Below are 13,601 nucleotides of genomic sequence, written 5' to 3' on the forward strand. Positions count from 1 at the left end.
TTAGAACTTTAGGCCGGGCAGTAAGCACTGGCTGGAGGATGTAATCCAGTCCCAATGAGGTCTGTTAAATGTGATACGTCTCTGTCGATGTTCTTCAAAACGTTAAAAAAAACCTTTATGCAGAAGAAGGCCTGTTGGCCGTTTCCTCGTGTCCACACAGCATGTGCAAGTGTAAGCCTGGGTCCACTGCGTTAGATGTTTTTTTTTCTTTTTAGTGTTAGCAAGAGTCCATTAATGCAGATGGCAATGTTAGTGTTAGTGGAGTCCATTAGGAGAACATTATGTACCGGTAGTTCTGAAGCTCAAGAGTGTCTTAGCGAGTGAAGCCGCTCAAGTGTGGATAATCACATCGCCAGCCTTTACAGTACATGCTCGTGGGGGAAAGGACGCGCAGCCTATTGTTCTACCATCTTGTCTCTCACTCTCTCCCGCTCGTCTCTCTGAGGGGTAATAACACAGTCTGCAGCTCTTCCTCTCCACTCTCCTCGTCGCTCCTCTGTCTCGTCTGTCTGTCTGTGTGTTTTTCTTTTCGTCTCCCAAGTTTTCTTCCCTCTTTCGCTCTCCCCCCCGTTTTGTCTTTCTACACTTTGTTCCTTTCCTCTCTGCGTCTCTCCTTTCCTCTCCATATGCTCTTAGGTCCACTACGCAGCCGCCTCTAAATTATTCACCATCGGACCACTCTTTGCATCTTCTGTGTCGTTCCGCTCCATCCGTCCAGAATTCTTCTTCCTGTCTCACATGGTTGTGTTCGTGCTTGTGCGGCAACATCTCTGCTTATGTGTCCCTGCATCTATTTTTGAATATATATTTTTTTTCTCCCCCTCCCTGCCTCCTTTGATGGAAGCTATCCACTCGTGTCTAATCTGTATCTTTATCGAGACCGTAACAACTTATGCATGCCCACATAGGCAAACCACACACACACACACACACACACACACACACACACACACACACACACACACACACACACACGTATCCTCAATCTAAGACAGTCAGTCTTTATGTAGTGATTAGCTTCTTTCTACTCCTCTGAGGAGTCATTGTGTTCTGGAGGACTAAGAGGCCACCTGGGAGCAGCTAATAGCCCCTGATATACTGTCAGTCCAAATGTCAGCTGGAACGTACACACACACACACACACACACGCCCACACACAGATTCAGGCAACACACACAGCGTCTTGTCAGTCAGTCATGTCTCCCCGGCTCGGTGAAGACACACTCCAGTGACGGACCGACTGACTGGCTGTCTGTCAGACAGGAGGGATCCGGTGTTGAGGTCAGCCGGCTTAATTACTGCGGATTAGAAGCCAGCTAATTGAAATCTTGGCTTCCAGTAAACGGCCGAGATTGACAATGGCTGAAATAATAATGAACTCCAGAGCAATTATGCCTCAGAGTCAGGATCCAGTGCGTAGTCCGATACTGTATAATTCATGGTTCGGTCAAAGTGGTCAATGGACTAGTACGTCAGTACAAAAACGTGTAATTTATTTCCACTCTTAAAGGGGTATCGTGTGTTTATGGGGATCTATTGGCAGAAATGGAATATAATACTATTTTGGCTGTTTCAAACGTTTCATCACTCATAAGTCGCTGCCTTAGAGTGAGCCGGTTATATCTTCATTCGGAGCTGGCCGCTATGTTTTCACAGTATCCTAGAATGACCAACCAAACACATTAGGGACTAATTCCGCGTTCACGTTTTCACGTCGGCCATTGGAATTGCCATTTAAATTGGCATTTGAGGACAGTTATAATTTTTGTGTTTTCCTTCAATCGAAATACTAAAAATGGCAACAGTGAAGTCTGATTTGGAGAAGAAAAGAAGAAGAAAAGAAGAAGAAGAAAAGAGCGCTCAGATGGTCAACATCCAGTATCGAAATCCCTTTATTTGAAGATAAAAATGGAAATTGAATGAAAAACTAGGAAAGTAAAACCTGTCGGTTGCACAAAGTGAAATTTGGGAACCCCCTCTAATTATATCCCTCATATGATAATCTCATATATTCTCTCCTGTCATCATATCGTATACATCTTACTTACGATAAAGTGGTCGCCGCTGTTGTAAAAGTCGAGCTCCACCCCTCATGTTTGCCATGCGCTCACTCAATGTAGCGTGTAAGTCTCAGTACAGCTGCAAGTGTTAATTTCACTGCATCCATCACAGCCGTCCCCGTCGGTCACGAATGACAGGAGCAGGTCCGTGTGCAGGTGCAGATGTTTCCCTGGAGCTTCTGACGCAGCGGCAGCCGGCTCACGCTGTCGTTTCCCACGCTTTTGTCTGTGCGACCGGGCCTGAGCCCGGCGCTCGTCCAGATCTCTGCCGATGACGAACGCAGCAAGCGATGTGTGTGCAGATTTAATTTTCCCGCATTGAAGAGGACAGTGTGTTTCCCATGATCGGGGAGAGATTGTGAAATCATCTGGACCTCTCGCTCGGTGGAAAACAAGAGTGGGAGCGCGTCCAAATGAAACTGTGGGATGTGAGGAGCGCTCCATCGACGAGGAGTTACGCATCTGCTCTGACCTCAGGGGGTACTTAGCTGTTCCGTAGCTCACACACACACACACACACACACACACACACACACACACACACACACATACACGCGCACATGCACACTGGAGCAGCTTTGTCCCAAACATACTTTGGTGTTGCTTACACCTGTCCCCCATGATGGATGAAAGGAGAGCTGGTTATGTGCATGTATTAACATGTTTGTGTGTGTGTGTGTGTGTGTGTGTGTGTGTGTGTGTGCCCATCCAATCGCTCCTTAAACGCCACTTCACACTTTGTCAGCTTTTCTAAACGGAAACAATTTTTTTGGGGCCGGGGGGGCGGAATGTGTGAGTATTTCTGTATTTATTTGTGTGGATTTTCACATCACCCGGCCCTCTCGCTTTCTGCGGTGCGGCAGTGGGCAAAGACAGACGCATGATCCCGGGGAGTAGCATCCTGACGGTGCGTCCTCAGCGCTCGCGTCCCACCCCAGGTAGATGAAATAGAATGCATTATTGCTGCCTAAGAGGGGCTGCCTTTGAAGTAAGCGTTTGCATAATGAAAGCGGAGAGAATCGTGATTGCTATGCTGTATGTGTCCGCCGCGCTCTCTCTCTCTCTCTCTCTCTCTCTCTCTCTCTCTCTCTCTCTCTCTCCCTTTCTGTCTGCCGTTCTCGTGCTCTCTCCCTTGTTCTCTGTCTATTCTCCTTCCTGTCACTCTTTCTTTGTGTCCATTCTTTCTTTTTTCTTTTTGCACTTCTGCCCTCTTTCTCCGCCCGCCCGTCCACCCAGAACAGAACAGAACACCCCGACCCACACACACACACACACACACACAAATATACACACACGGACACACAAACCCTTTCTAATCTTGTCGTCCTGGTTTATTATGACCGTATTTCCATTTGTCGGGGCGTTGCGATTGATTGAAACCGGAGCTGTTAAAAGGCCACACACACACACACACACACACACGTGCGCGCTCTTGCAAAGCCTAGTGTCTCACAATCCGTTGGCTATGGTTCGATGGGCTGGTACCAGATTTAGCATCTCCTTGGTGAGGATTTCCCATTAATGAGGCTCTGTGTGGTTGAGAGGGATGAAGTCACAGGGGATTCTGGGGGAAAAGAAAAAAGAAAAGAAAATCACAATAGACAGCTTTCTACATCAAATACAAACACATGCAGAGATGCCTATAGCTTATCGCTCCACATTCACCACGGCCGTCTTCATCCACTTTATTATGGATGACTCATGAATCTGACAGTCTACCTCTGCCGGCAAGTGCGGCCTTGAACAAAGTACAGAATTAGTTTTTTAAAGCTGATTCACTCTGAACCCCTTTCATTCCACCAGCGAATACAGTATGCTCTCAGTTCAGACGTCTTTGATCCACCCGCCTCCTCCAAGCATTGTCCCCTCCCCTCCCTCGAATCTCCCACTTCAGCTGAATGGAGTTAGCCCACTGCCTTTGATTTCCCTTCATCACGGCGGAGCGACTCCTCGTACTTGATCTAATTGCCTCGGATGTCGGCGGAATTCGCATTTCATTTCCACCCCTCTTTAAAAAAAAATACCAAAAATAAGGGGTCCCAGCGGAGAGGCGTCTTTATTTGACTCGCCTGTTTGATTCATGCAACAGGGTGAGCTTCCCCCGACAAGGTTGTGTGCATTAGGCTGAGCGGGACAAAACGCGCGGCTCAGCTGCTCCCAGAGGAACAGAGCGTTTGATTTTCTCAATCGATTCTCATTCGAGGAGCGATCGCCTGAAGCTTTTGGTGAGGTGGTTTGTCAGTTTGGAGTGAAACGTCGCTTATTTATTTGACCCCGGTCCTGCCTCCGGGCCCAAAGCCCATTCGAAACCTATTGTTGACTCCAAACTGAATCGAAACGCTTGACTCCTAACCTGTTTCCCTTTAAAGACCTCTCCACTGTGGACTAGTGACTCATCCTGCTTGGTGTCAATTCAGGGCTGAAGCCGTGTGCGAAAGCGAACGCAATTTAGAGTCTCCAATTAGCCTGACCTGCACGTCTTTGAACTGTGGGAGAAAGAGAAAGGAAGAAACATGCAAACTCCACACGGGACCGGGGATCGAACCCGGGCCCCTCTTGCTGTGAGGTGACAGTGCTAGCCACTGCAGCCCACTCTGGTATCTATCTGTTTTATACGAATTGCTGTGCGACCAGCATTTCGTTAGCTTAGCTTAGCATAAAAGAAAGCATGGCTCTCTAATATGTCCAACATGGTCAGACCAAGCATCCGCCCTGCAAAGTTGACTAAAAACCCGCTGAGCTTCAGCGACGTTGGCGGTTCCAGCATCAACGTGCACTGTGACCACACACACTTGTGTATATTGCGCAATGATGAACCCGTTCAGCGGCTCTGTTTGACTGGTGCTCTTGATCTGTCTGTAGAGGACCAGCTGCCCTCGGGGTTCCCCACCATAGACATGGGCCCCCAGCTGAAGGTGGTGGAGCGCTCCCGGACCGCCACCATGCTCTGCGCTGCCAGCGGCAACCCTGACCCAGAAATCACCTGGTTCAAGGACTTCCTGCCGGTCAACACGTCCAATAACAACGGGCGAATCAAGCAGCTCCGATCAGGTAACCAACGCTTTTTATCCCTGCATTGTTTTTACCTCGATCCCAAGCTTTTTATTCCTCCGTTACAGATTTTTTATTTTTTCCCCCTCCTACTTTGCTTTTATCCCTCTTTCAATACCCGATCCTTCTTTCTCACCAAACCCCCATTTCTTATTTTCTGTTCCCACAAAGCGTGTTGTTCTTGCCCTCGCTCACCCCTTTTCTTATTGCTGCTCTTCCTGCCGTGGTTTCTGGCTGTGTTTTCTCTGCCGCTGTGGTGTGACTTGACTGTGTGTGTGGTTGCCAACTTCTTCTTCTTCTTAACTTCTTCTAATGGCCTCAAACGGTGAACTTTCCAACGTTTCCCAAACTCTCGGAGGTCTTCCCGTGCAAATCGCCATCACGAAGGGTTCAATTTCTCAAATTTGAAAACATTTGCAAAAAACATTGTCTCCTGTGGTTTTTCCCTACTGGGAGAATTGGCCAGAGAAACCCAATGTGATGGTGGCGTGCACCGAGGGAATGTCCTCTCAGCGATGGCTCACTGCTGTGACTAAAACGAACAAATAACCTTCTGTTGTTCCTCATTTCATGGTGTGAAATTGACTCGCGGGCGTCGCACCCATGACGTCTGAGGAAATCAATTGATGTAGACGTGTCAAACACACAGAGAACAAATCATTTCTCAATCAGCTCCTCGATAGCCACAGTAGTGTGTGAGACCCCGACTCGTCTTCCTTTCTCAGTCCTCCTCCTGCTTCCAGGGGACCAACTCTGGACCCCCAAAATCCCTCTCTTGTGATTGGACACCCAACTCTCTGGCTTCCTTATGGATAACAACCTCTTCGCTTCTGTCCCTCTTTTTCTTTTCTTTTTTTATTCTCTGGCTTAACCCTTAACGCCCTGCTCAGACTCCCTTTACATTTATTTCACAATAAGAAAAAATATATATATATATTTAATTTCAGGATTTACACAATTGTTGGAGCTTTAAATGTCAAATATTTAGTGTGTTAGCTTTGCTTCTCCTACATGATGATTACGACAAAAATTCTTAAAAGCACAAAGTTCTGTTTAGATAATCAATATTAATGCCTTTTTATTTATTTTTTGGAGTTCCACTTGCTTTTTCAAGGTGTTTCTACTAAGTCAACTCCTCTGTGTACCCAATGGTTCCGATTGTAATGCCATGTTTATGCTGTTTCTTTTCTCTTTGTATCTTTTTAACCACAGAGTCCTTTGGTAAGTGCTTCTGTTCCGAGGCCCACACCCTCACTGTCCACTCTTCTGTATACTGTTCACTAAATGCTGCTACTGTTCCTGCTGCTGCTCACCTTTTACAATGTTGAGGTGTTATTAAAATGCATGGCATGCATTTTACTAACAGTCACACACCAAGATAATACGAAGCACAGATGCTCACACACAGAGAGAGAAGCCTGCAGGCACCCATCATTTTGGTTCAAATAAAAAACACACATATCTTCAAATACATGTCTATATATTTCATATATCCATACATATATATGTATATATATACCCACACACCTTAGAGGTAGCTGGTCTCACCCTCACCTGTGCACCTGCAGCCTTTCCACACCCAAAAACAATTACAAATAACTCTCTCCTCACACTCACCTATTTACTTTTCCACTTATTCGAATATTCTCTCTCCCCTCCCCCTCCTCTCCCCCTCACTCACTCACTCGCTCGCTCGCTCACTCACTCTGTCATCCACTCACCCACTTACACTCCCCACCGCCCCGGCTGCACAGAGTCACCAGTCAATAAGCCGTCCGCTCCAGATGGCTGTCAGGCGGCAGGCCTCTTGGCGGAGCCGCCCCCCGGGCGATCGATGGCGACCGGGTCGCCCGACTCCCAGACGTCGAGTGTAGCTAAACGTGGTTAGCACGTGGTTAGCACGTCCCAGGGGTGCCGGACGGACCCGTGCAGCTTTTGGCACCACCGTGATAGAGACAGACGAGTGAAGCGGTGGAAGAAAAAGACGGTTTCACTGTGATGTAAAGCGCACTTTGACGTTGGCCACAGCTCCTCTAATGTGAGGGCTTGTTGCTTTTTTCTCTTCTTTTATTGTTATTATCTTTTTTCACCATTGTAAACTGCGGGGGATGCCACTATTGGTTGTACAAAACCATTTGAAGATGTCTTTTGGATGTTCGTGAAATAGACGGATGCCAGTTATTTGCTGTGGAGAGCGAGGGAGCATGATGGATATGCAATTTAAATTCAGTTTATTTTGTATAGCCCAAAGTCACAAATTACAAATTTGCCTCAGAGGGCTTGACAATCTGTACACGTATGACATCCCTGTCCCGGGACCTCACATCGGATCAGGATCAGGATTTCGAAATCAGGATATCGAAATGTGCGTCATCACAACTGGACCCTCAGCGTTACGCAGAGGAAGTCCGTCCATCGCAAAGACGAGCAGGCTCGCGAAGAAAGTCTAAACCGTCAAACAAAGCAGTGTTGATTTAATTTGATTTGTTGATTTGCATCCTGGTCCGCCGAAGTCCGCTCCTGCCTCTCTTCTTCTATTTATTTTTTTGACACCGAATATCCGTCGGTTAAAGATATAGAGTCGACAAACACATCCTTGCTCTTTTGATTCTGAGGGGCCGAGACGTCTACTTGACATTTACCGCTTGTGTTCTTTTATTTGATGGTTGAAAATGTCCCCGCTGCCAGACTTGGTTTGGAGCTGGAAGTAACGGGAGACAATACAAAATTAATGTGCAACGTTTCGGGACAGTGACATGTTTGGTATTTTTTAAGTATTTTTTAAGTATTGAAAGGTGGACATTTTTTCGACATTTAAATAGATTTACACATCGTAGCACTGGCAGGATTACACCTGCACAGTTCTCAGGTTAAGTCTCAGGGAAGTGAAGTGCTCTTAGAGCCCCAGTCCTCTAGATGAGTGCAGTTCAGCCCCCCCCCCCCCCCCCCCCCCTCCCCCCCCCCCCCCACACTCCTGCAGCCACATCTGCCCCTGCTGCAAGTCAATGAAGTCCAATCAATAACCCATCTCCTTATAGCTCTGTCACTCTAGTTTCTGTCTCTCTCTCTCCTCTTATTCTGTCTTTATTTATTCTGTCTCTCTCTGTTATGCCTCTCTCTCTCTCTCTCTCTCTCTCTTAAGGATCTATATTTTGAGTCTTCCTCTCTAATTTGATTCTTCTCCTCTCCAAGTTACCTCCCCATCCCAGCCCCTCCCTCCCTTGCCCCCCCGACTCCCTCCCTCCGTTGGTACTAACACTTTCTTCTTCTTCTCCTTCTCTAATCTCGTGCATTCATTGCCCACTCAGGTGGCACGCCCATACGAGGTAAGACTGCTGGGAGGACCAACATGACACAGTGGGCTGATTCCTTTCCAACCCCCTGGTTTCCTACTTGTCTCGCGGATCTGAAAACAAAGCAGCTCCGGGTGGATTAACCCGTCCATCGTTTAGTCCAAAAAGACTTCCTATATTGGCGAAAACTCATCCAGCTGCTTCAGATCAGATCTGCAGTAGGTGCAAGAGCAGGGGTGGAATTGGAATTGAGCAAGCAATTCATTATGCTATGACCTTTTTTCATCACCTCCCCTCTTCCCATCGCTCACCCTCTCTTTCATCCGTTCATCTGTCCATCTCAGCCTCGGCGTTCGCTCGACAACACGAGACCCCCATCGCTTCCCATCGCCATGTTGTGTGCTCTCTCTTTTGTCTCCAGTTTAACATCATTTCGCTTTTTTTGACATCTACTTTTGTTTTCAGTCTAAAGCATGACTTTGTTCAGCATATTGAATTATCTCTTGGTCGCTTAGTTTGAGGTGGAAAAGCGGTACTATCGCTTTTACCTTTAAAAAAACAAATCTTTTCTTTTCTTTTTCTTTGTTTCGTTCTTTTTTTCCGCGTGAGGGTCTTAACGTAAGCTCGACCCGGGCCGCTCCTTCCTACCTCGTCTATATTCGCCCAATCAAACGTCCCCGTTTTGTTTTCCCACCCAGATGTTAATTCGCTCAACCTGAAGGGTCCAGATGGCGAAGACTCAGACACACGTGCAGACATTAGTGTGCTCACGCAGACGTAAACACACACACACACACACACACACTTTTCTTCATGATTTTTTAACCATTGCTTTCTCTTTTCTCTCTCATTACCGATAAAAAGCCCCAAACAACCACTTTTTTGATAAAGTTTTTACTGGGCGCTTTTTTGCCTTACCACACCATCTTTAAAAAAAATAAAAATAAACCTCTGGTTGACTTTTTTGACAGTTTTTCTATTTTCAGGGAGAGAGAAAGCGTCGGCCCCTTCCCAAGGCTTCCCGTATGTCGTTACAATCTTTTTTTTTTCTTTTTCTTTTTTTTTTAATCTGTGGCCTTTTATTGAGGTTGTTTACTGTCTGTATACCTCCTTATTGGGTGTGTTTTTTAAAATGACATCACACTCCTGATCCCACTGGTGGATCCGTAAGGGTTGGGGGGGGGGTATCATATCGCTATGGCGATATCTTTGTCACATGATTTTCTCCCTAATATAACTGCATTTTAATTTTCAGCAAAAGGATTTTAAAACACACAAAGTAAAAGCGTATCGGTGCCTGGACCGCTCCACGTTGTGGGTTGCTTGGTTGATTTCTTTCTGCCTCGCATGAAGACGACATTCTCCGGGTTTTTTCTAGGCTTTTTTCTTCTTCTTCTTTTTTCTTTTGCATTTTGTTTCCTTCCCATCTCTAAATCAGGAAGCTGACCCCTTGTTTTGGGCAGATTCTCGCTGACAGTGGTAGAAACTTGGTAATGTCTCCCAATAGATTTGGTCTCCCTCTTTTTTTTTTAGCCCTTTGTTCAGCTTGTTTTCGCTGGAAAAAAACTCCCTCCGATTCATTTACACTTTGTGCAGTTCTTACCATTTCTGTGTCGGTGTATTTATGGACTGTACCCAATTATCTGATATCCTCCACCCTTGTGTAATTGCTCTTTCTTCCTCGCTATCCTTCTGTGCGACTCTCTCTCTCTCTCTCTCTCTTCCTCTCCATCCTTCCAGGTGCCCTCCAGATAGAGATGAGCGAGGAGTCAGACCAGGGGAAGTATGAGTGTGTCGCCACCAACAGCGATGGGACACGCTATTCCACTCCGGCTAACCTCTATGTCAGAGGTAAGAGGGAGATAAAAAAATGTAAAAAGCAGCCTGTTAGTCCAATTAGAGCACTTAGATTAAAGGATCGCATTGATGTGCAGATTGGTTTCATTATTATTATCAGTTATTTATTCCTAGAAGATATATTTTGACATAACGTCCTCTGCTATGAATGTGCGTTCGTCATATATTAATGTGATTATTGTGTCGTTAAAACTTCCCGTGTTTTATAATTCTGGGCTGCGGCGCCATAAAAGGAGATCTCCTTCACATCGGCTCAGGGCTGAATGTTTCACTCCGGCTATTAATCTCTCTGCCCTCCCTTCTTAGCCTTTAGACCTTTGGAGCAAAAAGGAGAAAAAAAAACAAAAACAAATCATTGTCTGGTTAAGACTTGCTGTTTCTCCCCCCCAAAAATCTGACAGGCATCTCACCTCCTCGGGCGCTGTCTGTCTCCTTCAACACACACACACACACACACGCACACGCACACGCATTCCTGCCGAACGTTTGACTCGCGGAGAGACATTTTGATTCCTGTGGCCTTTTGCTCCATTTTCTGCCCGTCCCTGGGAAATAAATGAATTAAATAAAGGCTTTAAGCAGTGTAGCATGCTTTTTCTGACTCCCAACATTGCTCCCAGGGAGTTACGAAACACACATGCACACACGACTGGACACACAGAAACGCACACATTTGTGCTACACTAAAAGAAAAACACATAAACAGACGTGCAACACACACACACACACACACAGAGGCAGTGATGTGCGTCTAACAGCGCTCGCAGGGCCGGTGAAATCTTGCAGTGCTGCTCAGTGAGTGTTTGACAGGCGGTCCACGGAGACAGCCGGCTGCGGTTTGCCGCCCTAAACAGCAAAGGTTTCGGCCGGCCGTCTTTGGACTCGCTGTGTTTTTAGTGTTTTTTTTTTTTCCTGTCTTTGCTCTCCTCTCACATTTCTGTCTTCCTTTTTCTCTTTCTCTCCTCTTCCTCCTCCTCCTCCTCCCACTGTCCTCCCCTCCCCTCTGCAGAGCTGCGAGAAGGTTGGTACAATAACGACCGTGTGGCTCTTGTCGAGTCTCTCCCGAGTCTTTCCTCTTCTTCCGTTAAACTGCCGTTTGTGTTTGTGTGTTTTTTTTAATGAGCGGTTATAAACCCTGCCTGTACAGTTTGCCCCTCTGTACTTTTCTGTTAACCTTGTGAGTGCATGTGTGTTTGCAGTGAGTTGGTTGTTTTTTGTGTGAGTATCTTTTGTGTCTCAGTTCATCAAATATTTAATGCAGCACACCTCAAAATGATGAATAAAACATTTTGATATCACATGTGCCCTAGCGGTGATGTTCCAGACTGTCTTTTTTTTTATGCCATAAAACTTCATCTTTAGAACACATGAGAAAAAAAGAAAAATCAATCATGCATGGTGTCTGGACGCTGATTGTTCTGCACTGCTCTGCACCTTACCTCAGCAACACAGCGATGCATTTTCTAAACGCCCCTCTCTCTCTCTCTCTCTTCCTGCCTCGTCATCGCCGTCCGGTCCAGTGCGCCGCGTCCCGCCTCGCTTCTCCATCCCGCCGGCGGACAGCGAGATCATGCCGGGGGGCAACGTCAACATCACCTGCGTGGCCGTGGGCTCCCCGATGCCGTACGTGAAGTGGATGCTGGGGGCGGAGGACCTGACGCCCGAGGACGACATGCCCATCGGCCGCAACGTCCTGGAGCTGACCGACGTGCGGCAGTCCAACAACTACACGTGCGTCGCCATGTCGACGCTCGGCGTGATCGAGGCGGTGGCGCAGATTATTGTGAAAGGTGAGGCGTGTTTTTTTTTAATCGCGCGATGAGGCTTATGGGTGAGGACAGGGGAGGATGTGAACGAAAGAGGAAGTGATGGTTTGCCCTTGCCTCCAGTGAGACTTTGTTTTTTTTATAAGGGTAGAGTGTGTTTTTTTTTAAGAGGATAAAACCACAGCTTGGCCTTTTGTCTTCTCTCTGAATGAGCGCTTCGTGTGTAGCACACGGAGGAGGACATTTCCATCACAAAAGACATTTTAAGTAAGACTAGTTGTTATGCATACATAACAAGGTGGTTATGTGGTGTGAATGCATCGACGTGGCACAGATGTCCGGGAGATCTTCAGAATCAGAAGAGGAAAGGAACGATTTGAGGAGATTTACAATTTATTTTCACATTCGGGAAATATGTTTTTCTCTGTCAAAACTCTATTTATTAATGATCACTGAGTATGTGTTCAAATTTCCAATATACAGGGGGTTTCATTTGGTTTAACAAATGGTTGAACTGACTTTGTTTTTTGTTAGTTCGATTCAGATCACTTTTCCTGTTATTGTTTCTGGAGATTTATGTTCATTGCAGAAGTTGATTTTCTTTTATTAAGAGTGCAGCGTGACGGTGCAACTCTGAGTTTATCAAATGATTTCTTCATGATTTATTTATTTCTCTCCCTCTCCCTCTCTCTCTCAGCTCTGCCGAAGGCCCCTGGTAACCCCGTGGTGACGGAGAGGACCGCCACGAGCATCACACTCACCTGGGACTCTGGCAACCCTGAGCCGGTCTCCTACTATATCATACAGGTGTGTAACGGACGACACGGTGTGGCTCACAGGGGCAAACTTAGGATGGGGAAAGCTGCAGCAGATTTTATATGATCATTAACAGCCTGAATCAGGGAGCAGCAGTTCATTGTCTCCCCTGATAGTAATGAAGCCACCAAATAGCAATTTGAAGATACGGCACGTAAACCCCTAATAAAAACTAGAACACTCCCAAACACCATGTCACAATGAAATAAAATGACTACAGAAAATAAATAAATCAAACGCTATACAGGTGTGTTTTTAGTGGCCGTACTGAAAACATGTCTCTCGTGCCTCTTCCCCTCGCTTCCTCCAGCACCGAGCCAAAGGGTCAGAGGACCCGTACAAGGAGATCGATGGCATCGCCACCACGCGCTACAGCGTGGGCGGCCTCAGCCCGTACTCCCACTACGACTTCCGGGTGGCGGCCGTCAACACCATTGGCCAGGGCCCCTCCAGCGAGGTGGTGGAGGCCCGCACGGCCGAGCAGGCTCCCTCCTCGCCTCCCCGGCAGGTCAGGACAGAGCAAACTCACAAAATCTTCTTTTTATATAACCCTAACCCAAGTTGCTCCAGTAGATTTTATCCCAGAGCCGCTCCGCTGAAGTTCCCATCTGTTTTCACCCTGCAGGTCAGAGGTCGTATGCTGAGCACCACGACGGCCATCATCCACTGGGACGAACCAGAGGAACCTAACGGACAGGTGGTGGGCTACAGAGTCTACTACACCTCAGACAGCACGCTGCCGGTCAACCAGGTGGGTC

At 46.9% G+C, this 13,601-nt stretch overlaps 1 protein-coding gene across 1 annotated transcript in view; it reads left to right on the forward strand.

Moving 5' to 3' along the window:
* ptprdb (protein tyrosine phosphatase receptor type Db) overlaps positions 1–13,601 on the forward strand; it is an 82,978-nt gene that overhangs the window by 37,954 nt on the left and 31,423 nt on the right. Inside the window, exons 5-11 of the mRNA XM_079219605.1 lie at positions 4,923–5,111; positions 8,420–8,437; positions 10,145–10,276; positions 11,782–12,051; positions 12,725–12,834; positions 13,154–13,351; positions 13,469–13,594. Coding sequence (XP_079075731.1) covers positions 4,923–5,111; positions 8,420–8,437; positions 10,145–10,276; positions 11,782–12,051; positions 12,725–12,834; positions 13,154–13,351; positions 13,469–13,594 — 1,043 coding nt within the window. The remainder of the gene's footprint in view (positions 1–4,922; positions 5,112–8,419; positions 8,438–10,144; positions 10,277–11,781; positions 12,052–12,724; positions 12,835–13,153; positions 13,352–13,468; positions 13,595–13,601) is intronic.

This window comes from Taurulus bubalis, assembly GCF_910589615.1.
Source record: "Taurulus bubalis genome assembly, chromosome: 6".
NCBI lineage: Eukaryota > Metazoa > Chordata > Actinopteri > Perciformes > Cottidae > Taurulus > Taurulus bubalis.